Below are 26453 nucleotides of genomic sequence, written 5' to 3' on the forward strand. Positions count from 1 at the left end.
GGCAGTTCACGCTGTATCCCTCTACCTGCCGCAAGGACATTTGTTTTGAATTTCTAGTATCCATGTTGAGCTGTGGACTGAGGCTACTGTGTTTGACCTCAGTCCCAGGCATTGGAGGTTCACCCTTCTTCAGATTGTTCTCTGTCCCATCTTTTGTGGCCTCCTGCCTATCCTCAGATGGAGTGAAATGAATAAGGGAACTAGTGTGTTATTTATACAATGACCTTGGGCTCCTGGGGGAATTGAAGGCGCTATTCTTTCACTTATGATGTTTTACATTTCAAAGAGCCTCGCTCTCTTTGATATTAAAGAATGAAATGTGCAATGTAATTGTTATTGTTTTATGACCTTTAATAGGTTAATCAGGCTGCATCAGGTTTTCCACTGTGTGACTCGTTTCACAAGACATGATTTGCCTCTCAGCAGATGAATTCTGACAAAGGGGCTCAACATTAATATTTGAGGGAATGGCTATATACTGGTGTCTAAATCCTGAAGGAAAAAAAAAACAAACAAACCCTGATTACTTTGCTTACCTTAATTCTTCCGTGGGTAGTGGAAAGTCTGTCAGCTTTTAGTGCTATTGACATTTTGGGCAAGATCATACTTTGTTGATGTGCGTGGGGGGTGTATCATACTTCCTGAGACATTTAACAACGTGATGGTTATCTATCCATTCAATGCCAAGGGTAGTCCCTTCCCACCCCACCCCACCCCATCTGCTGAATGACAATGCACCTTGTCTACACAATGCCATGTCTCAGGAAATAAAACCTATCCCAACTGAGAAACATGAACCTAATAATAAATGGAGTGGGAGTAGGGGCTGGGGTGTACTCTTTTAGCATATACTGTGCCTAGAATCCACTAGCTTAAATGACTAGTAATAGTAGCCAACACTTATCAAGAACTCACCACAATGAGCACTACGCTGACGACTTCCCATGTTAGATCTCATTTGAACCTATTAACAGACTCACGTGATAGCAATCATGTCTTGCAACTTACATATAAAGAAACTGAGGTGGACAGGGACATAAATAATGTACTGAAGCTCATCAAGCTGGAAAAGCAGAGGCACCAAAATGGGTACATGAAGATCTCTACTCTTCCCTTTTGGTTTGGTCACTGTCAGAGTATGAAAATAAAATGTACTGGGAATTGACTGAGTACTGCTGTGTTCAGGAAATGGACATACATGCCAAACAGATGCCAACAAACAAACAAAATCCCACTCCCTGAAAGAGAGGACAATGTATGTCCTCAAGTCATGTATGCGAAAATAAAAAGTACAATAATAGTACAATACAGAAATAAGTAAGTGGCACTGGAGAGGTCAGATTCAGAATGTCCAGGACCATCACATCTCAGCCTTATTGGGACCTGGAATCATCAGAGCCTTATTAGTATACAGATTCTGATTCCCAGAGGTGTGGGCCTCATGCAGCCTGGGCTGCTGACTTTCTTACCAGCCCCTGGGCAAGGCTACTGCTGGCCTGAAGACCTCACTCTAAACACATTGCCTTTAACACACTGGGAAATGCTGTTTCATGCTTTTGAAAAGTGAGGTTCCACAGTGTGTATCTGGGATGCCAAGAAAGCACCAACACAGAGCAGAAGAGGGGGATGAAGAGGTGGAGGAGGAGGAGGTGGGGATTGCCTTGGCTGTGAGAGAGTCACACTTGTCTCTCAGCCCTTCACTTGGAACATCTATGCCATGCCCACTTGTGTCCACTGCCCACATATACAGCTAAACATCTGCTATTTTAAAGGACAAATATTAATTTGAAGCACAAAACACCTACCCACCAAACATAACTGGTTTCTGCAAACACATTTTTATGTCCAATTTCTTACTTTTAGAAGACAATGCTTCTTTCTCTTCAATATATCATGCTACATAAAAAACTTCCCTTCTTTCCATCCACACCCTCCACACTTATTGTGACTTGAAAAATAACAGTTGTGCTGCAGCTAACTAAGAGTCAGTATAATAGGGGGAAAATACGTGTGAGAGGCCAAAAGCAAGAGGACTTTTAATCCAACGAATGTCACAATTAAAATGACAGTTATGAGGACTGTAAACTGTGTTGTTATTAATTTAGCTGTGCTCAAAAAGACAGAAATTGAGTCATGTAATAAACATTCACAAAGAAATGGTTTGGGAACTGATCTCTACTAATGGTTGTGGCCTCTTTGCCCAGACCACAGTGACCGCTGCAGATCACAAATTGTTTTGTGACATCTGGGTTTGACCATAGGTCATAATGAAGGGGATGCATTTGGAGTCACTTGGCTCTCTGAACACATCCAGCTAATTCTCTGCACACATCGCAAGAGATATAACAGAGGGAAGAGTTGCTGGGATGTAGAGATGGACCATAGTTAATGCGAAGGCTGAGAGGCTGAGACGTGGAACCAACCAATTATTGGTAATATTTTCTACTCAGATCTAAAGTGAGTGGTCTAAAATAGGAAAAGACTGTGTGTGTGTGTGTGTGTGTGTGTGTGTGTGTGTGTGTGTGTGTGTATGTGTGCTGGTATCACCGCCACTCAAACTACACTCAGCTCTGCATGTGAATGTGAGCTATGTATCTGTCCTGGGCCCAGCCGTGGGTTATGCTGAGCAATACTCTGCCCCTTTGTTCTCAGGGTTACCTGAGGTAAAGTGTTTCCTATTCATGAGGGACTGGTATCACACCTTTATCTGGTATTGTGAAGACTAACCTGCTACTGACTATCTTGATACTTATTTCTATTACCTTATTACGTTTACTTGATATGCAATATTTTCTTTAATCTCACACCTTTCTTGGCTCCCTCTTAAGCAACAATATCTGTGAAATTATAAGCTTAGAGCACTTCTCAGGGCTGAACAAACCAATGGTTACAATATTTAAACAGGCTTATGTGATTCCTGAAAGACAAAGCCTTCTCCAGGTGTGGGAGAGGCTCCCACCATCCAGCTAAGGCTAGCCAAGTCCCCAGGACTTCTTCACAGTCCAACAATGCAAAGTGGTCAGAGTTGGCAGGCTGGAGGCTCGAGGACACTGCCACTGTATTTTGGACAAAGTCTGTTCCAACTTGCCAGAATCCATTCCTTTACTGTTCTGTTTGCACAAACCACCCAAGTGTTGTGTCTTGAGTTTTTGGAGAAACTTATATGTAGTTAACTTAAAAAGAAAACTAGCCCCTTTGTCCCAAATTCTTGGTAGAGTAGCTGTGAACACTGCATCTGCAAGAGGGAAAAAGCTATGCTTTCTCCAGGCTTCAGATTATTCTGGAAAGTGAACACAATGCCCAGAACTGCCAGATTAAGTCAGGATTCTTCAACGCCTGTGGGTGACCATCCTGTGCGTTGTTTAGTGTGCATACACGCAGCCTCATCCTCTATCCACTAGATGCCAGTAGCAACCCCCAAGTCGTGACAACCAAAAATGTCACTAGATATTGCATAATGTTCTCTGGTGAACTGACTCACCCTCTGTTGAGTACAATTGGGCTAAATGAAGGAAAGCCTGCCAGGTGCTCAGGCTAGCCTATGCCATATATTCAGAGCCCAGTAGTAGTCATTGCATTTACTAAGCAATGAATATATGCTGAATATTTACTTAAGAACTTTAAATCTACTATATCATTGAACTTTCACATGATGCTGAGAGTCACAACTTGCTAAGATTCCCATTTTACAGATGAGGAAAATAAGTATCTGAAGAGAAATATACTTTCTGAGGATGCACTATTAATACAAGCAGAGCTAGGATTCTATGGCAAGTCATGTTTCCAGGGCTCATGCTTCTGAGCTTTCTTTCCTAATACCTGCAGAGGAGGTAGTCTCCTCAGAAATGAGCAATGAGGAGGAAGAAGATGAAAAAACTCTATAGCTCAAAATAGGCTGCTGTATTTAAAATAAAGAGACCAACAAAGAAATAGTTAAAGTACGTGACAATAATTTAAATACAGGTTATATAAATAAATTGCATTTGCCAGTGGTTTGTACATACACACAAACACACATGCACAGACATTTGCATGTATACACAGATGCATGCAGATACACAGGTACCCACACATATATACAATTGTGCACAGAATTCTCATAATGGGTAGAGAGATCATAACTTTCCCCAAACTGGTAAGGGTAAAAGCAACAGCAAAGTTAATATGTCAAAATAAATAGACATGGATGAAGGGGTGGTGGTGTATGCCTAAGGTTCTAGCTATTCAGAAGTTTGAAAAAGGAGTATTGTTTTAGTCTAAGAGTTCATGGCAAGCCTGGAAAATAAAGCAAGTTCCTCATTTATAAAACAAAAATAACAAAAATAAACAAACAAACCAAAACAAGAAATGAAAAGTGTATTTTCTGGTCGAGTCCTTAGCTAGTACTGTAATAAGTTAAGGGTATTCTGATGTTGCACAAAGATGCATGCCTGTTTCATTACTCTAGAAAGATAATGTGAAAGATCAAATATGGCTGCTAATATGGCTGCTAAAGTTGGGATGATGACCAGTGCAGATTGGTGGTGGTGGTGGTGGTGGTGGTGGTGGTGTGTATGTGTGTGTGTGTGTGTGTGTGTGTTAGAGGTAGATAGGTAGATAGATAGATAGATAGATAGATAGATAGATAGACAGACAGACAGACAGATAGATAGATAGATAGATAGATAGATAGACAGATAGACAAATAGACTTCTGGTGTCGCCAACTGTGTTGAGCCTTATTGTACCAAGTAATCTTCTCACTGCAGTGCCCCAGGCAGCCAGTATGTACTAGCCATTGGCATGCACTAGCCTCTATTTAGGACTATGAAAATCTCAGACAACTATAGAACCAGAAGCCACTGACCTTGACCTTGACTGTCTAGCTTCTGCTAGACAACTGACCTTCCTGTCTGTCTTTCCCTTTCTCAGCTATAAAAAAGAAACAGCCTGTGATATTGGATGTTCTGGCAAACAAAGTGGTAGCTTATATAAGCACACATATATTGTCCTCCTCGACAAACAAAAACACATAGGAATCAAAGTCAAACAACCAGAATAAGCAAATGCAAACACAAGACTCTGACATGGAATATGTATACTTATGCATATTCCTTTATGCATTTATATGAAAGAGAAACAAACACGGGGTACGGAGAGTAATTCAGAAAGTTGTTGGTCAAACCTGCCTCCAAAGTTCCAGACTCAAGGCTGATGTCTTATTAAGTTTGTCACTGTCGAACACAGAAAAATGAGAGCTTGTCTACATTTGACTGAAAGTCTTTGCATTTCTACCAGTCTGAACTAGAAACTTGCAATTAAATCAATTAAGCAATGAAAATCAAATATTCCATTAAAATCTAATTTTCCTCATATCTGATTGGTTGTAACTCAAGCAAGCTGGAAGCAGATGAGAGGCAAAATGACTCCAAGTCTGAGACGCGGAGATGGGAGAAAAGAAAACTGTTCAACACGTTCACAGCAAATGGAATCACAGCATTTTCCTCTGCTTCTGCTCGCGTGCATTTAGCCATTAGGGGTTCCCCAAACATCAGCTTTCAGAACTAATGCCGAAGACCGGGAGGAGAAGATCAAGGCTTCTTTCTCCTCTGCCTTCCTTTGGCAATCACGTCCTTGAGGTTGCTTTTACTTCTTATAGAATTTAATAGGCTAGCCCAAGCTCCAATTCAGACAATACCGTGTGTCTGGTGCACTCCAGCACGTCCGAAATTTCCTTGCTAAGATCGACAATCAGTTTGGCACTGGCTACGTTTGCTGATTCAAGGAGTTACAGAGGCCACATGTGTTCAGGAGGCATTTCTTCTTAAAATGGAGGACCTGCCTCTTGGGGATTAGGGGGAAAAGCATGCCAACTGACTGGATTATCCTTCTCCCCTCTGCTCTTTCAGGTGATGTGAGCTGGCCTTTCTACACCAGCAATCGCCTTGTGGATGGAAGTCAGAGTTTTTGAACATGAAGTAGAAAATGACTCCATATGTTGCTGGAACAGCAAGATTAAAAAGAGAAGACAATAGCTTACAAGAAAGATGCTTGTCCATCATTTGACGGGAATCAGGACGTTGAATGGAGTCTCAATCAGACAAAATATAACAGAACGTGAATATGTGAAGTATCATATGCAAGTGGACAGGAAGAGAATGTAAAAATACTTCAAAGACCAGTGTTTCAAATTTTAAACAGAAAGGTGCAGCTGGTCTGTATTTCTCAGATGGCTTTTCAAAATGCATTTGCTGAAACTATTTTTAAGGCCAAACTGTTGGAATCTTCTTGAGAGCTGTTGGTTATTGTAGCCAGTCCTGAATTAGGCAAAAATACAAAGAGCTACAGAGGCTGTGTGTGGTGCTCTACTAAAAGCAACTGTATATGTATGGGTACATGCCTGTATACATATAGGTACACGTCTTTGCACGTATATGTGTGTTTATATGCATGTGAGCTCGCATGTATACACATGTATAGATGGATTCATGTAAGTGTGTGCACATGTTTGTACATGCCCATCTGTGCTTGTGCACATACATCCATGGCTGTGTTCTCAGGAAAGGGGGCAGTATGTGTTCATTTGGTACCATTACTCCCCAGAAATGTGCATTTTTGATTCTGAATATTAAAAAATTTGTAAGAATTTGCTTTGCTTTGCGACTCATACTCCCCCCAGGCATCTGTCTTCCACAAGCAGTTGGAACAGGTTGGATGAGAAGGAGGAGGAAGAAAAAGAAATAGAGGTTCCTTTGAAAGTAAACAAGTCCTCTTCAATCCTGCCACCCTTTTAGCCTAATCCATGTTTTTGTGGTAGTTAGGAATACAGAGTTTAGAGCCAGACTACTGGGATCTGAATCCCAGCCCCTTTATTTAGAAGCTCAATGACTTTGAAAATGACTCAACTTTACTTTTTTCCTCCATTGCCCCATTTATAACACAAAAATGAGACACAAACAAAATAAACCCAGTACACATGATACACAAAACAAGTCACTAAGAATTGTCAACATTTAAGAGCCTTTTCTCCACACCGAAGCATCACAGCTCCACATGCACCTGTTGACGGTATTGTCACCCCCATAGCAACACTAAACACATGGCCATCTTTGCTACTTGGATTCACTCAAATGATTAAAACCTTATCATGAGGCCACGGAACCTAAGCATCTGATCAGGAAACTGTCAGAAAACAGGAAAACAGCTATCATTCCTTTGAAAAATACATATGCTCAGATCCTCCCGATGCACTTGGCTTGGTCATCATCTTTAATATTTACAGCAGGATACATTCAGCTTTTACACCCCAAAATGGCAACCTTCTTATTGTGAGTTAGCTATGTTTAAAACAGGCCCAGAGCAATGTCGCTTGTACTTCACAATCAAGATAAATGACCATTTACCATTCATAAAAAAAAATTGGAGGGTGGTACCATGGGTAGAAGTCGGCAATGGATCCTGCTTTGATGGTAATTCTGCACAAAGAGTTAAATTATTCCAAGGGAAACCATGTGTCCCACTGAATGACCCCTTGGAGCTGCTTCCCATGAGAACTGAGCCTTGTTTGGGGACCTCCTCTCCACATGCCACCCTGATGTCAGGCCTGAAGAGGACCCTGCCACTCTGATAGGAGATCCCCATTCGCACTCTGCTTCCTAGTCCCAGGGAGACACTGGGCTCTGTCCAGCCTGCCCTGCCCACCTGGAGCTCCAAGGGCCTTTCTATCACAATACTGCTTTAGAAAAGTCTGTGTGAAGAGGGAGACTCTGGTATTTAACTCCATCCATCAATGTCAGCCCCTCTTTCCCCTCTACCCCAACAGCTTGGTCCGTTTGCGAAAAGCTGAATAGTCTAAATGGATGGATTTTGTGTTAGTCTCATTAGAAAGGGAAATTAGCCAGGCACCGTTCAGCTGTGCAGAAGGCATGCTGATCCTGAAAACCAGATCCAACCCCCCATCCCTCCACCCCCAATCTTTTCTTCATCACCTATGATGTTCACAAGCCCCTCCATGTTGCTTAAAGGTTCATTATCCCTCACTTTAGCTCATGGTGCATGCAAAGCTCTGTGTACCCATATCCTGTCTCATTACCCAGCCAAGAGCTAGGCACAGAATCGGACTCAATGTGAGCCTCAGTGACTTCTCTATCATTCTCCACAACATGCTCCTCCATACCTCTTCATACGGTAAGAGTTTGCTTTTGATCAGCTGGGGCTATTTGCTGACAGTCTCCCCATGTGTTGGTTCCAGCATGCCACTCCAACCCAGTTTCTACCGCCATCCCCACAGCCCTGAGTGCTTGCCCTGTGACCTACTGTCAGCTGGTGGGTGGGGAATCTCCTACTTCCTGCTGCCACGATACTCGCTCAACCCCCCTCCCCTCTTACTCTCCACATGTTTATGCTGTTCGTCCTCTGGTTTTCAGCTCATGACTCACTTCCTCAGAGAAACCATCTCTGGTCACATCCTGTTTGTTTTCTAGAACTGTGCTTTGGTCTTTCAGAACAATTTCCTCAGCTGAGGTGATGCGTTCATAGTTTTGATATGATTAAGGCTGCATTTCTATTCTAGAGCCTGCTTTTGTTCCATGTCCCCGTCACTCAGTTCTTCTCCCATTCTTCGTGCACTTTACCTCTGCACCTGTTCACGGTGCCTGGCCACTCACAGGTATTTACTAAGTCTCTGCCAAGTGTATGACTTTCAAGCACTATGAAGGGTTAAGCTGCTAATGATCTTCAAGGCTGCAATCCCCCTATTTATCTATCACGTTTGGTCTCCCTAAAGATAGTGAAAGAAATTTCAGTCTTACACACAGTAAGTATTTATGGCATACTTAGTAAAAAAAAACCAGGCTTCATAGACAAACTAGGCAGTCTTGCTGGTACGGAGCATCATCCCCCAGTGTTCCTGACTGTCATACAGCCAGATGCTGGCAGGCTTCTGTCCAACGCTAATATCGACACTTTACTTTCAGTGGAGGAACAAGGACCAGAGGGCGTCTTTGATTTTAATACTCCTAGCAGCATTCAGCTTGGGCTAACTATGGTAACTTCCCAAGCCGTGCTTTGAAATTCAGAGACTGAGATTAGAGGGTCCCAAGAATCAAGGTAAAAATCACGAGAGACAACTATAATTCTCAAAATAACACTAAATGATAAGGCACATGATGACAATTGAAACTTCCTGATGAACTCAACAGGAATACCATGTCTCTGTGGCTTTGCCTGATGTATGTCTAAGAAAAGTTATGCTTATTGCAGGGGGGGGGGGACTTCAGGACGTTATCCTGCTTTGATTAACAGCACAGCTATTCTAGGCTATTTGGGACAAGTAAGCTACATTTTTACTGCCTAGCCTAGCACATTTATTTGTGATAGCCTTGCACAGATGATGTCCTAGAGACACTTTCTAGTGCACTTGAGAATTTCGATTAATAAATAATAAACTTAAGTGATTTATTGCAGGCGTTATGCTGTTTCTCCCCAGAAACCCTCAACATAGCTGTTTAGTGAATGAATAATTGGGGAGCAATCATCAAGTGGCTGTGGCCTCCTGCATCCTTCTGGTAAGAGCTCTGCTACACTGCACCTCTCCCCCTTCCCTGACTAAGATCCTTCCAGGCCAATCAAACTGGGAAGCCTTCAGAAGCAGCCCCCAAGGCATCTCCACTTGTAGTTCCAAATGAAGGCAATCAGGGGATCCTGAAAACTTCAAAGAAATGAGCCATATGCCTCCCATGATCAGAAGAAAGCACACACACACACACACACACACACACACACACACACACACACAAACTGTTTGGGCCAGCCATTGAACCTACCCTAAAATGATGTCAAGTACTCTGTGAAAATAAATAAATGGAGAAAAATTAAGAAATTTCAAAAGCTGTATATTGTAGATTTATTTGTATATTCAGTATGTACACATTTATATACATATGGCAAGATTTATCAATCTCTGGGGATATAAAATACTCTATAAACTAGTTTGCCTATAGATTCTCTTATTAATTTATTGTAAATATATAGTCATGCATATGTCTTTAATTACTATAATCAACCATTGATAGATAAGTAGGTAGATAGGTAGATGATAGATAAGTTATTGGATAAATGAATGAATAAAATAAATCATAAACTTACGTGCTTACAGGTTTTTTTTTAAATGGCTTGTGCATTTGATCTCTTTTATGGGAATAAGAATGTGCTGAGGGAAGCAATTTGTATTCTTATTCCCCCTTCATTCTTAAGACCAGTGGAACTCTAAGAGCCATAGACAGTCACCACTTGACCAAACAGAAAGTGATTTCTGACTCGTGGGCGGAACCAGAATCTTTATGTGGATATTTTCCTCCTACAAGGCAAAAGTTGCCAGAGAGCCTGGCCCTGACATGAGTCAGAGCACAGTGACTCCAGCATCCAACAAAGTCTACGCTGTGCACAATGTGCTCCAGGAGAGGAGCCGAGGAGCAGAATGCACACTGGATTGGAGTGCAAAGCTAGGTACATTCACTGTACCATATGCTGGTTTCTTTAAGTAACCCATTACACAGAAATTAAATATCTTGTGACAGATTGTTTTGACAGTGGAAAAAAAAAAGAAAGCAGGACAGTGTGGGAGAGATTTAATTTTTTAAAAAATGCATTTGACTGAAGGCAAAACGTTAGGTAGATGTTAATTTAACAGATGTCTAGTTTTGCATCATCAGCCTGAAACGGGCAATTTCTGGCAAGCCTTCCCACCACATCGCAACACAAAATCCTCTCAAATCCTCATGGATCTGCCTTTCACAACCTTCCAAGTGAGCTGTTTTCATTCAAAGGAAAATGCCTGAAATGAACCAGGGAAGATGCTAACACCTGGCAATAGTTTGGAAGGCGGAGTCCATGAATGCACAGAGGTATAATGGAAGGAAAGGGAGCACACAGCAACTTTTCAGCTTAGAGAGAACACAGGAGAAAACAGCTAACACATCACAAAGTTACTATGCGATGAAACACACCCCCATGCTAACTGGTGGAGACTTCTGGGCTGTAAATAGATCCCACAAGTCCATCAAATTTGAACTTCAATCTATCCAAGAAAGGTAACTCAGGACCCATTGTTCCTGGGCACCTTCTCTTTGTAAAGCCCCACTCAGCCACAGCAGGTTTATGCATGAACCTAATACTTAACAGTTATGTAAATATATGATTTACATATAACTGCAGAAAAGCCAACTTTGGGTAATCGTTCATTCCTGACATAATGTTAAGTTTAGTTAATTAAATGTAATTAATTTGGATTTTGTAGTCATATTTTCAATCTTTGGATCCAGTGCATTTTATTTTTAGAACAAAGACACTTACATGGCTTTGTGTTGTTCAGGTGTACTAGTATCTAAAAAAGGGAAATTCCTACACATAAAACAAAGGCCTACAGATTTGAGGTTAGTGGAATTCTCAGCCTTTTCATGCCAGAGAGATGTTGTTATTTATTCTCTGGTGGATTCATTGGGAGGGTCCACCTGTCACTGTGCTCTGATTGGCTGAGCTGAAATGCCATCACAGCATGGTCCCCAGCTCAGTTCTTATTGCAATAGACTTTTCCAGAAAATCGGAAAAGAGGTAGGGTAGATGGCAGGCAGAGTCCTACTCCAAGTGGTTAATGATCTATTCTTCAGTTCAAAGGCTTATGTGCAGTTCTGTAGGATTATTAATTAGCACTACTTATTTTCACAGCAAAAAACATGCACAGTTCATATAATAAAGCATTTCATCCTTAGTAAACCCAAAGTTTCCTTGTCTACTCCCCACCCCACCCCACCCTCGTGTAGCTCACCAGCTTTCTAACAACTGCAAAATGCATGAGACACCTCTGGGTGTGTGTGAGCCGTTGGATTCAGCATTTTTATTTTTAGGTATTTAAAGTAAATGGTCTATATCTTGTTTTCTGACAGAATATGGCAAGAGGCCATCTTTAAGGGCTGAGAGAGATTAATGATATTATGGCAACCTTTACAGAATGAAACAAAATTGGTCTAGTCTCCAAACAATTCAACATAAGGATAGTGCATGTGTGTGTGCGTGCATGCCTGTGTATGTGTGTCCTTGCACCTGCACGTGCCTCTATGACATGTAATAAATACTGACTTGCAGAACACTATCCCCAGGTGATACCCATTTTACTTTACAAACATCTCAACCATGGGGAATGTAGAAAATTAGCCTTGTGAATTCGAAGATGCAAAGAGGCATATTAGAAAACAAAATCCAAAAGGGAGGCAGACGGTTTACACCAATACACATTCCCTCTCATGAGAACAATACCAAGTCAAGGACATGATCTGAAATTGAAAAAATTGGTAGGAAAAATTTTAAGCTACTATAGAACTACAAAAAGAATAAAAAATTCTGTCAACACAAAAGACCCCTTTCTCATTCTCTGAAATTCTAATCCAGTAATCATGTCTGCCTTCTGAAGCACCTTTCATCTGGTTATCTCAAAGTCCTTTATGGTATTAAACACTCACTGAATCCCTGAGGTGGGTAAAATTATTCTAGTCATTTTACAAATGTATCTATTCTTTCAACCCTCTTATTCCAAGCAGTGATAAGTCTGGGAATAAAAATCGAGAATCGATGAATGACCACAATCCTTATTCCTTTAACCTGCATTATAATTACTTAGGGGAACATTCCTTGATTCGCTCTGGGAAAGTGCTGAGATGAATTGAATGTAAGGTTTTGATTTGGTGTAAATGATCTTAATATATGCCAACATGGTCTTGTTCCTATCCTCTCCACCTTCCCCTTTGTCCCTTAAATTGGAAGGATCGAAGAATATGTTGGAAGTGTAATAAAAAAAAATAGAAGTAATTCAAAGGCAATGAGAGAATGAGCTTGGTGGTTATTTTCACATCTCTCTGTCTTAAAGACTATTAGAGATGACACTATTAACCACATGACCTTGAGCAAGACATAAGACCTTGCTTGGCCTTCCCTATGATATAGGTAAAGACAAGGCTAAAATATGTAACACTAAAGTTCTACTGTGTAGTTTATGAGTCCACATTTACAGCCAAACAAGTTTTATGTTTTGGCATGAGTCTGATTTATGATCAAAAAGGAAAAGAATTAAGATAAATATTTCAAAATATTTCTGAAAACTAAAGTGTACTTGAGAAGCATTTATGAAGCCAGACAGATTTTATTTCCTTGAAGAGAAAATACCCTGCTCATATTCCAATGCCAGAGAGGCGCTGACTTAACAACAACAAAGATGTCAGGGTGGTGAATCTTGACCTTGACTGGCCTGAAAATCACCCAAGAGATTGCTGGAGCATGGCTGAGGGTGTTTTCAGACAGGATCACTTGGAGGAAATGGGAGCCTCCCCGGATGTGGGCAGTACCATCCTAAAGGGGGAGAAAGAAGAAAACCAGCTGAGCCTGTGTGACCCCACTTTCTAGAAGTTCACATCGACTAAGAAGTGAAGAATATCTCTGCCACTTGTCTCCACCATCACCATTTTCTGCTCAAAGACCCAGAGCCAAGCAACCACGAACTGAACCACCTGAAACAACCAGCCAATCAACACGCTTCCTCCCCTCTGGTGTCTCTTAATCTAACAGTGGCAATAAGAGTAAGTGAATACACAGACAGGCTTCAAGGTTAAGTCCCATTAGAATGACCCTGTGCTTTGAACATCTTGTTAGCTGTGGATGCATCAGGTGTGAATATATAACTGGGGAAGGTGGAGAGCCCAGGAGGTGAGGCCAGCATGATGATTGATGTCACTTATGGGGAAGGGGGATAGACCTATGATCTCAATGAGTTTACGTTGCAAATGAGCACACTGCAGTTGACAGAGAAGTTAGCAGTGTTTGAATGTGAAAGCAAGGGCTGGGGAGAGCATCTCAAGCTAGGTTGTCATTATTTATGCCTTGAAGAGTGCCTCCTCCCTGTTTGAATGGCATTCCTGCCAACATCTCAGTGGGGCATCTAAATCATGACACTATCAAATGTAGGCACCCATTCACGACCAATCCTACCTGCTCTTTCCTAATTGAGGATTCCATGTCAGAGAATGTTTACCTTCTGAGCAACCTTCTGTCACTTCAGTGTCCCATTCAGCAGTCAGCAAAGGCTTAACATCAGTCATCAGAGGGGAGGTCTGAGTTAACCACAGCTCAGGCTCCATTTCTCCAAGAGCAGTTACCTTTTCAGTCAGAGACAGAGACTCTGACAAGGTAAAGTTCATATCCTAGGATTCTTGGGTATATCATGCCCTTTGTGGCAGACACTTCTAGAAAGCAATGACTCACAGGATACAGAAATATTTTAAAAGTCAGACATGTAGTTCTGATCGTTAACACAAAAAGAGGAGATTACATGTCTAACCCTACAGCACATGACAGGAGCCATGTATCTTTCAGGTGTTCTCCATTGGGTGTTCCACCCAGTGGCAGCACGACAGGTAAGTACATAAAGTCTGGATGGAAAAATAGGGTTCAAACCCATTTTGCCAGGGTCTAGCACATGAATTTAGCTATTTCAGTTTCTCTGAGTCCCACGCTGCCATTTGTAACATATAGCTGCATTTCCTAATGCATGAGAGTGTTATGATCAATGAATAAACTGATTCCTACATAACAAGCACCCACTGATTTTCTTCTACTGCAGCCATTATTTTCCATTGGGACTACTATCCTCTCCTTCATGGCAGTCCACAGTTTTTTTTCTTAACAATATTGTTTCAGTAAGAAGTATAGATGCCTTGTTAACCCTTTGCACATGGCCCTAACTTACTAATAGTGAGTGTAGAAACCATCCCTGGCCAGAAACCTCGGCAGTAGATAGAATAGAGATCTATATGCCTGAATTCTGAAGAGAAAACGCAGTGGAAGGGCCGCGTATTTCAATACGGCCTGGGAAAGGCTCACAAACTTAGGATGCACCCATAAAACCAGAAAAACGTAAATATTATGTGAAAGCACAAATCTGATTTTAGTGCAAATGGTTTCTGTTAATGTCTTTTTATTATATTTGATGTGTAATGCACCATCAGAACATCTTATGCTCCTGAAGATGTAAAAATTAACTGACAGTTTTCTTCATCTGGAAATGCTTACAATTAAATTCTTTTGAAAACACTTCTCTAGTAAGACTGCTGTCCTCCATGTTTGACTTTCATGTCCACAGGTGCTTCAGCATTTTGTTTTAGAGAGACTGGTTGATGTTTGACCATAACACTATTTTTTAAGGAGGAGGCATCTAAAAAGATGATCAAAATCCAAAATTACTTGAATTAAATCTTAGAAAAAAAATACATGTCAGTATGTGTTAAGCATTAAACTACAGAAAATGTGGTTGGCTTGTCAAATGTCATCTCATGTAAGCTTTAGGGTACCCTACAAAGTAGTATTATTATGCTTGGTTTTAGGGACATTAACTAAGCTCAACGACAATAAATAATCATAGCACCTAGCTTTGGTTCATACCTGGGCTTCTGGGGCTCCAAAACCTTCACATTTTTACAACAGTTATAACAAGGTCAGCTACTGAAGTCAGTTAATAGCATTTAGACAATATTTGCAGTAAATTTTGAAAGTAAGACACTGAGTAATTGCTATATCATCCTGGGGAAGGTGTGCTGGGTGTTTAGGTGCTAATCTATTAAGAAAACTAGAGTTTTGTAAAATACCCTGCCATAGGAAGCCTGAAGTTATTTGAATGCACGTTAATTTTATCCCTCAACTCCATACACATCCCTTTACAGTACATTTTACTGCTTGCAATTGTATCTTATGCTGTTATATCTGCTTTCATTTAAACATTTTATATCTCCCCATAGAATATCAGCTGTATGAGGGCAGGGATTTGCTTTAGTACTGCTAGCTCCCAGTGGCTGTCTTCCCACAGGCACAAAATGCACATTTGCTGAAAGCATGAATGAAAGATGAATAAATGAATGAAGACATGGCCTAGCTATATATAAACTACATGCAGACGGGCCTAAATGTTTTAAAAGCCAAAGCCTCATGATACAAGAGATATAATAGAATAAAAGTGCCCCCGATGAGTTCCAGGGCAGATGATGTAAAATCAACCGTCTCTACAATTGAAACTACACACCCTATTGTAGCTATCAATATTTTCATGCTATAATATGATATTTTAAATGTGCCCCTGGTATTATTATCTAAATGGAACCATTGATTTCTTTGCGATGTAATAGTATACTTCAAGCCGTACAGCTAGGGAAGGCATCCTCCTCTGTGGCTTTTCCATAATGACATACCAAAGTATCATGTTCTGTGCAGACACTTCCCTCCTGAGTCCCATGTCTAGGAGAGCACTAAACTAGAAAACACTTATGCTTCTATTCACACTACAGGGTCAAGTATACACAACCGTGGAATGACCTCAGAGGTTAAGTTCAGCATTGTGATGGAGTTACTGAGCCATGATTGATTGAACCCTAGGTAGACTTTTCAAATTGAACTCTGTCTGTCAAAAGAGGTTGAAGTCCTGACACACAGTACCTTCTAAAGTAAATTCATTTGGAAATAGAGCCCCTACAGACATAATTACTTCAATTAAAATAATATCACAGTAGTGAGGTATGACAGATGTCATCATCCAATGACAATAGAGGGGGATGTCTCGCAGTGACATCCAGGTAGGCCATCAAGAAATAGATCAGAGGAGTACAATTCCAAGGCAAAATAACACCAAGGACGTGACAACAAAGCACCAGAAGCTAGGGAGGACCCAGAAAGATTTCCCCTTTCCAGACTTCAAAGCCAGCATGGTCCTACTGAAATCTTGACTTTGGTCACTGAGCCTCTAGGATTATGAGAAAATAAATTTCTGCATTTTTAATTCCCTCAGTTCATGATAGTTCATTTTGATTACTCTACTCTATATAGAAGAGAAAAAACATATTTGAGGATTATGTTTACCCCACTGGAAAGTGGTACCAACAGTCCAGGATGTCTTTTCTAATTTGCATGGTGATGACACCATGTGGAGAAGAAAATAAAAGTCCCTCCCACTAGATGCTTCTTCGTAAACCTGAACTCTTAAGCTAGGTAAGCACCAGCCTAGCCCATAGAGCTTCCTAAAGCACATTGTTGGCCTGGCTGCAGGACTTTTTGATTCAGTGGTACTAGATGGCGTCTAGGAAAAGTCATCTCCAGCAGTTCCCTGATGATGCCAATCATGTTGGTCCAGAGACAGTGACGTTACTTTCTGAACTACTGTGCTGAACCAATCAGTCTCCACTGAAGCTCAGAGAGGATTATTATCATCCATTGATCCCAGACCAGTAAAATAACTGCTCTGTTGATCCAGAAGCTTCTGAGTTTGTGAACCATTGGTCCACAGCAAGAAATCACAAAAAAGCCAAGTCATTCTGGTCATCTAATATTTCACTGCAAACCTTCATAGATTGACAGGAAAAAAATAAGAATATAATGGTAAGTGTCTCAGTTACTAAAGCAACTTAAGAAAAAGATGGCTAACTGCAGATTTTCCCTGCTCCTGCAGCTTCCCCAGACCTAATCTGCCAGTCTTATCCCCATCTCTGTAACAGATCACCTGCTGCAGCCACCTTCCCGTCTTAACCCCTTATTCAGGGGCTCACACAAATCTTTCTTTCCAACCTTTTTTCCTCACTCATTGCTTTATCCCAGGCTCCAAACCCAGCAGGCATTCCATGGGGACCCATAGGCCAATCTGGCCAGGGAAGCAGGTAGGTTAACTACAAATCTTCCCTTTTTTCTCTTCCTCAGTGCCTCCAAATCCAATCACTCCATCTCATTCTCAGCTCTGCAGCAGACCACCTGCAGAGGTCATTTTACCCAGCCATCTCCCATGGATCAACAGATCTTCCCCCTCCAACCCCCACCCTCCCCAATGCTTTATCTTGGTGTTAAACACCAGCAGGCACTCTCTGGATACCCACAGACCACCCTAGCCAGGGTAGCAGTTAGATTCACCTCAGATCTTTACCTCTCCCTCCATCCTTCCTAGTCCAGTCCTCAAGTCTCACCCCCAGCTCTGTAGCAGAACTTCTGCTGTGGCCCTTCCTCACTCTTTGTCCCCATTCCCAGGGGACTAAGCAGATACTGGTGGAACACTCTGCTTTCCTCCTGTGGACCTCCTCAGTCACACTCCTCTGAGCCCATTCCTATTTATAAGTGTCAGCTCCCAATATCTAGAAACACATTTTACCTGGAAAATCCAGTGGCCATGCCTATTAGGGCCCCAGAAGAATTTCCTGCCAGGCAACTCACAGCCACCACACTCTCCTAAAAATCAGAGAGGGCAACAGAAACCAAGGAACAAAACACCCATCCAACAAGACCATATATCAGCACCTAGAATTATAATCTTCCCTGACCCAGATGCTGAGACGCCAGCATAAAAACACAATCAATAACAGCCAGGACAATATGTCTCCACTAGAGCCCAGCAACCCTTACACAGCAGGCCCTGAATATTGCAACATAGCAAAAGCACAAGAAAGACCCTAAAATAGCCTTTATGAATATGATAGAGATCCTTAAAGAGGAAATGAAAAAAATCCCTTAAAGAAATCTATGAAAACACAAACACATAGTGGAAATGAATAAAACCATTCAAGACCTGAAAGTGGAAATAGAATCAATAAATGAAATCTAAACTGAGGGAAATCTGGAAATGATAAATTACTGAGAAAGAAATCAGGGAAATAAGACCTTTCACAATAGCCACAAACAATCTAAAATATCTTGGGGGTATCTTTGACCAAGCAAGTGAAAGTCTTGTATAATAAACACTTGAAGACACTGAAAAAATAAGGAAAGATCTCCCATGCTGGTGATTGGTAGGATTAACACAATAAATTGGCTATCCTACCAAAAGCAATCTACAGATTCAATGCAATGCCCATCAAAATTTCAACACAATTCTGTACAGGTTTTGAAAGTACATTTCTTTTTAGTTTCATATGGAAACACACACACACACACACACACAAAACAAAACAAAACAAAACAAAAAACAAAAGAAAAACCTAAACAACAATAGCAATAACAAAAACCCCCAAAACCAAAAAAACAACAGCAACAACAACAACAACAACAACAACAACAACAACAAACTCTGGGATAGCTAAAAGAATCCTGAATCATAAAAGAAATCACTATCCACGATTTCAGACTGTAGAACAGAGCTACAGTAATAAAAACAGGATGGTATTAACCCAAAACAAAACATATTGATCAATGGAATCAAATTGAAGACCCAGACATGAATCCACACACCTATAGACATCCACTCCTTTTTATACATATAAAGAAGCCAGAAACACACACTGAAGAAAAGACAGCATTTTCAAGAAATGGTGCTGGTCAAACATGCATGGCTACATGTAGAAGAATTCAAATACATACATACTTATCATCCTGCACAAAATTCAGCTTCAAATGGATCAAAGACTTCAACTTAATATCCAATATACTGAACCTGATAGAAGGGATAGTGGGGAAGAGCTTGAACTCATTGGCATGGGAAATGACTATTTGAACAGAACACTGTTAGCATAGGCACTAAAATCAATAATAAATAAATAAGATCTCACGAAGTTGAAAAGCTTCTCCCACAGCAAAAACCACAGTCATTTGGACAAAGTGATGGCCTATAGGTTAGAGTAGGAAAAGTTTTACCAACTACACATCCAATAGAGGGCTAATATTCAAACTACATAAATAACTAAAAAATAGATATCAGGAAAACAAATAACCCAATTTTAAAAGTGGATACATATCTAAACAGAGAATCCTCAAAAGAGGAAATTCAAATGGCTGGGCAACATTTAAAGAAATGTTCAACATCCTTAGCCATCTGGGGAATACAAATCAAACCTACTTTGAGATTTTAATCTTATACATATCAGAATGACCAGCATCAATAACACAAGTCACAGCTCATGCTGGTGAGGATGTGGAATAAGGGGAACACTCATCCATTGCAGTGGGAATACAAACTTGTACAGCCACTGTGTATATCAGTATGGTGGTTCCTCGGGTAGATGGCAATCAAACTACCTCAAGATCCAGCTAGACCACTCTTTGGCATATACTCAAAGCGTGCTTCATCGTACCACAGAAACACTTGCTCAACCATGGTCACTTCTGCTCTATTCATAATAGCTAGAAATTGGCAACAACTTAGATGTCCCTCAACAGAAGAATGAATGAAAAAAATGTAGTACATTTGCACAATGGAGTGTTACCTAACCATTAAATAAACATAAAACCATGAAATTCACAGATAAATGGATGGAACTAGAAAAAAATGTTGAATGAGGTATTCCAGATCTAGAAGACAAATATGGTATGTATTTGCTTATGTGTGGATATTAGATATTAAAACAATGATAGCCAAGCTGCAATCTGATGAACTACAGAGGTTAGGTATAGAATAAGGAACTAGGGAGGACAGATAGGTCTCACTGGAAAGGGAAGTAGAATAGATAGTTCTGGATGGATGGAGAGACTGGAACCGGAGGATTAAGTAGGCAGAGGGAGAGGTGAGGGAGACAAGGGAGGGGATACAGGGAAAAACAGCTAAATTAAGGAGGGGGCAATGTGGAAATCTAATGCAGTAGAAGCATCCTAAATCTGTCAAGGCCCTTTAAATGAAATCTCCAAGTAACAAGGGAGGCAGACCCCTAATTGGTCATCTTTTGTCACCAAATGAAGTTTCCAGTGCTGGGATTTTCTTCCATCTCATTGAGTTGTTACCCAAAGGGATTCCATGGGTATCTTCAAAGAAGCCAGCTTGTTGCCAAGAATGGTTTGCTCTCTACAAGCTGACAACAAGGCCCCATTGCCGAAGACAACACCTACACAACTCATAGAACAAGGAGAAGCCAAGCTGTTGCCTATATAGAGCTTTCACTCCTACATTGTAGTATCTTTGGTACAGGAAGGTATTGTGCAAGTTTCTAAAAGAGAAACATAAACATCAGCCCAGCCACAAGCCCTTTGATCTAAATGTTATCCTGTTTGAAAGATTTTCTATGGAATGATGGTACCTGTGTGAGTAACCAATGAGATAGAATCCATACTAGACATCGCTTGGGTAACCAAGAACCTGAGACTAGAAAGCACAGGGACCTAAAAACCAAATACTATGGTTCTAAAACTAAACAACCAAAAAAAAAAAAAAACCCACCCCAAAACAAAAAAATCCCCCCAAAGCTAATAAAACTAAACAAACAAACAAAACTGAAACCCATAGTAATAAAATTACATCTTATAACATTCTGCTATATTCATAGATAAGAGCCTTGCTCAGCCATCATCAGAGAAGCTTCTTCCTGCTGCAGATAAAAACAATTAAGAGACCCACAGCCAGACATTATGCAGAGAGTGAGAGACCTTGAACACTCAGCCCAAAACAGGATGTCTCCATCAAATCCATCCCCTCAGGGTTCAGGGAACCCTGTGGAAGAGAAGACAGAAAGAGTGTAAGAGCCAGAAGGGATGGAGATAACTAAGAAAACAAATCCCTCTAAATCAACATGATCTAAGTTCACATGAATCGCAGAAACTGAGGCAGCACACACAGGACCTACATAGGTCTGCACCAGGTCCTCTGCATACATACTATGGATTCCAATTTAGTGTCTTTATGGGATTACTTAGTGGGCAAACCAGTGAGTCTCTAATTCTTGTGCCTTCTCTTAGACTCTTTTCCTTCTGTTTGTTTTATTTAATTCCAATGCATTAGTTTTTCTTTTACCGTATTATATTATATTTTAATATTATCCCTTAGATGCCTGCTTGTTTTCTAATGAGACACAGAAAGCATCTGGTAGGAGGTGAGGTGGGAATGAACTGGGAGGAAGAGAGGGAGGGGAAAGTGTAATCAAGATACATTATGAAAGAAAAATAAATTATCAATAAAAGAATAAAACACACCTATCAACTCAAAAGGAAAAAGAAAGAAAAGAAAGGGTTTCCCATTTCTTTTCAGGAAAAAGAGAGCAATGGATGCTTTAGCTCATTTTCCTTTCTGCCTTTAACTCAGTCCAGAACCCATGCTCATAGGAAGAGTATGGCTGACATTTAGCATGAGTCTTCTCTCTTTATGTAACCTAATCAAGGTGATCTCTCACCAGCATGCCTAAAAGCTAATCTAATGTAAGGGGTCCCATCTAAGGTTGACCAGAGTCTATTCTTTTAGATCATTCTGAACCCTGTCAATTAGACAATTTACACAAATAAGCACAGAGGGCAAATGTGAAGTTTTTATTTGGGAGTAGTGGTGGCAACAGCATGGTATTATCAGATAAGCTTTTATGTCTTTAGAGACACTGCAGCACAAACAATCTATTTTCCTATTTGGCAATGACCCAAGGATATCTTTCTGAAACTTCCATATGCCTAAGAATCACTTGGAAGATACAGTAACATATAAAGTCAGGCAGAAGCAGTAGACAGGTTATCAGCTAACCAGTTTTATTTTCTTTACTAACACTCCTGTCCTTGGTGGTTCTACAGATCAAACACACAAAGTGAAGTTCTAATATAAACTCCAGGGAGATCATGTCTATATACCTCTGTGCTCTGATGCAGAGATGCTCCGAAATAGATGCATTAACATTCTCCACCTGAGTAGCAGCATCCTCTTTTCAATATGAAGAACCTTTCCTGTGACTGGCTTCCTCTATGTGTAGTGATAATAAGTTTCTCACTCTTTTCTCATGGGGCTTTTTCCCCAGAATGGTAGGAACTCCCATCTCCTGGTAAGAGAGCTCAAGGAATGCTGGCTTACTTCATGGATTGGCAGCACACCCTTCCATATGCTTCGAGGTCAGTCTCTACCCACAGCTTCCCTAAATACAACTTGCCTACATCTGTGTTTAGTTCCAGGATGTGTGGGCATACTGAGGACATGGAGTGACCAGTGATTAACATACATTCTAGGACACAGCTTTCCTATTCTCCATTATAAGCATCACCCAACATAACTGCTACTTATAGTTGAAGGTATGTGATCACACACTCCTGTGACCATGACGCTGTTACTTCTGACTTATGTTTCAGGCATGCAAAATCAATAGAATTTAAAAATATTTTCCTAATGCTCATTGTTTCAGAGAAAAATATATTAATTCTGCTTGCAGCCATCAGAGGAATTAAATGGGAAACATTAGGCCTTCCATTAAAGTCTTATTTTCAATCTCTTTAATACTTTGTAGTATTGTTTCCCAAGAACCTATAAAGCAATCTGAAGTATGACCAAATTTCAATGCAGACATACTGATTCTATGAACCAGGTCTACTATTTACATTATTGAAGTTTGTGTTCTCTCTCTCTCTCTCTCTCTCTCTCTCTCTCTCTCTCTCTCTCTCGCTCTCTCTCTCTCCTCTCTCTCGCGCGCGCGCGCGCGCGCATGTATCTGTGTTTGTACAAGTTGTTTGTAGGTTTTGATTAAACTTCCTGCCTCTCTGAAACATTTTATTTTAGCTTAGAGAAGAATTTTTGAAGTTTACAATTCACTACATCTTATTCCTCCAAGAATACCAAGAATACTTCACCCTCTAATTGTTTTTAACTTATAAGAAATAAACTCCCTGTGGGACTTAATGAGTTGCCCACCATTGACTCCACAGGATGTAGTCAACAAATTTAATATGTATATACTTAATGATAGATCTGACAGCTGTGAATTGTAAATAGGAATTTGATATAACAGAGATATTTACAAGAGAAAGGAAGAATAACATTGTTGGAATTTCCATTAGCAATAATTTTTCCTAACTACTTACTTCTTTCTCATTTTATTAGAGAGAAATGATGCTTTAGGGCATTCGGGGACAAGATGGAGATGAAGTATGATACTAGAAGGAAAAAAAAAAACTTCATCAAGATGATTTTAGTTCAGTATCCTTGATCTTGTTGTCCATTTAATTCATGAAGTGTGTGAAAATTAATACTCTTCCCAGTTCTGAGCCATTCACTCCTCTACTTAGAAAACTCTGGGAGGAGAGGGAAAAGAGGGATTACCTTACAGCTGTCTTTGTTTTGGATATAGGCTAGGATAAGACCAGCAACATTCTTTGCCTACTATGAGTCAGGCATCAGGTGATAGACTTTTTGCAAGTAATCTGATTCATTATTAAATAACTATATATATATTCATAATTCCTCTCTGATAAATGGAAGTTCAGAAATGTCAAGTCATTTGCCCAAAGTCACACAGGCAACAAATTAAGGAACTGATACCAGTCCACTTGACTCAACAACTACTCTGCCCTGTGAAGATAATTCACTTTCTTTCCCATAAAGAGCCATTACAGGCAATGAGGGGCATAGGTTCTCTGTGAGCTCCACTCAGCTCTGCCACTGGATCACTAATGCAGCCTTACAAAGTGCATACAAACAAGTGAACACAGCTGTATGCAAATAAAACTTACTTTTCTGGGACAAAACAAAACGCAAATTTAATTGAATTTTCTTGTGTCATATTCATTATCCTACCTGACCATTTAAGAATGAAGAAAAGTGTTTGTAATTTCTAGCTATATAATAACCACACACATGGCCAAATAAAGACACACCAATCTCTCCTGCAAGTGTTGGCTTTGGAAGCACTGCTGTTAGTTCCTTCCGTGTCTGAAGCTCACAGGCTAAACCTTAGAAGCACATAGTCATGGGAGCATCTCCCGTAATGTCTAAAACGGAGCGTGTTCTTGCCTAACATCTGGTGACTTGATGGAGCAGGTAACCTTTCCACAGTGTCGTTTTCCTCGTTTCAACGGTGCTTTCCTAGCTGCCTTTTGTTCCCGAGACCAAATTTCCTCCATTGCTGTCATTTAAATTTCTTTTCAAAGAAAAATAAAAGTTGTATCACTTAAAGTTACTGTACCTTAACAAATGCACCGGAAGTGGCACTGCTTTTGCATGCATGGAAGCTCAAACCCTCAACAACTCCCATGAGCGATTAATCTTCTAACACTAATTAGATATTTGCTAATTAGCGTCTGATGTGTGAAATGAAAAAACATTTGAAGCTGAAATGAATAGGGTCTAGAAAGATAGGACTATATTCCAGTTCCCCTTTTTCCATATTATTATCATATTTCATAAATATTAATAAGATCACATGATGCCAGCCGCTCTATAAAATTATCTCACTGAATGAAGGCTTTTGTTCACTATAATAGGATGTGTCAATATTTTGCATATGGAAGAAAGCACTCAATGAAGGAAAACATTTTTCCCTCAATGTTAAAGAGATGTCATGTTTCACGAATCACTTTTACGCTTGATCATCCAGTCCTAAGTTTTTTTTTTTTTTTTGTTTTTTTGTTTTTTTTTTTGTTAACCTGGGCTTCTTCTCATAAAACCACTTTCAAACCACTGCCCTCCTCCTTTCATACACTTTAATCTTACTTTGGTTTAAAAGAGAACTTAACAGAATGGAAAATATTTTAAACCTGTGCTTCTGTGCTGTGGAAAAGCAGAAATCATTACAGAATGGTCAATATCAGTGAGAAATGTATAAAAAGAAGGACATTTGAGTTTCATTAATTTGTGTGTGTGAGGACAATCCTAAATACCTCCATGTGCCATCCTTAAAAAAAATGTAAAAGCACACAGAGAACTAGATAGAGATTTTAGTGCCCAAGTCTCACATGTAGGCTATAATATTCAAGTCATAAATATTAAGTCATGCTGTATTCTTAAAATGTAACATTTTGATTTGGAATATTGCTCAAAGTGAAAGTCCACATTAAACATTCCTGGTTCTCAAAGAGTAGACCTATAATAATAAACTATTTCAGTCGGTGTGAGATTTTTTAAAAAGCGACTCACCTGTGAATGCTGGTCATATCACAAATTATATCTAATTACAGCATTGATACAGTAATTTGCAATGATAGCTAAGCTCAAGTTGACAAAGGTGACATTGGAACATAATGACGATGAGATTATCATTCTCTTAGGCTGACATTTTGTGATTATAATAACACTGATCGAGATTATTAACATCATAATGGAAGGAAAGCTCCAAAATCTACGGAAAAGAGATCACCCTACGACGAACAGGAGTCCGAGCTGAACTCTCATTTTCTCTCCTGCGTCAGTACGATTTCTCTTCTAGTACAAAGTGAGGCACGTTCCTTAGTCCCAGAGACCCATGGAAACTGCAATTGATAGACAGCCTAGTCTATCCACAAACATAACTTTCTGTTTTTCAAAGCTGGAAAGAGAGGATAAGGTCATCGATGCCAATTTATCCATTTGCACTGGGGATTGTTTTCCAATTGGCTTGAGGTTGATGGTCAGCTCCCCTGTGCAAAACTCCGGTGCACTATCTGTGTTGGGGATGCCAGGATGCTCAGCTTGAAATCCGTGGTGATCCCAAAGCTCTCAACTGTTGTAGACACCAAGCGAATGGGAATAGTCTGGCAGACATTACCGTTTCA

The 26453-nt window shown here is 40.2% G+C and overlaps 1 protein-coding gene and 1 long non-coding RNA gene across 7 annotated transcripts in view; one reads left to right on the forward strand and one right to left on the reverse strand.

Annotated features, from left to right (window-relative positions):
- Tenm2 (teneurin transmembrane protein 2) overlaps nucleotides 1-26453 on the reverse strand; it is a 942842-nt gene that overhangs the window by 688871 nt on the left and 227518 nt on the right. The window contains exon 3 of one of the 6 annotated variants that reach the window (XM_059270354.1): nucleotides 4805-4813. The exons of the other annotated variants lie outside the window; for them this stretch is intronic. Coding sequence (XP_059126337.1) covers nucleotides 4805-4813 — 9 coding nt within the window. The remainder of the gene's footprint in view (nucleotides 1-4804; nucleotides 4814-26453) is intronic. 6 annotated transcript variants of the gene reach the window in all.
- Nucleotides 2305-6238, forward strand: LOC131916811 (uncharacterized). The gene is made up of 2 exons (XR_009380601.1): nucleotides 2305-2432; nucleotides 5888-6238. It is a non-coding gene; the product is annotated as an uncharacterized LOC131916811 (long non-coding RNA).

This window comes from Peromyscus eremicus, chromosome 8a, assembly GCF_949786415.1.
Source record: "Peromyscus eremicus chromosome 8a, PerEre_H2_v1, whole genome shotgun sequence".
Taxonomy (NCBI): domain Eukaryota; kingdom Metazoa; phylum Chordata; class Mammalia; order Rodentia; family Cricetidae; genus Peromyscus; species Peromyscus eremicus.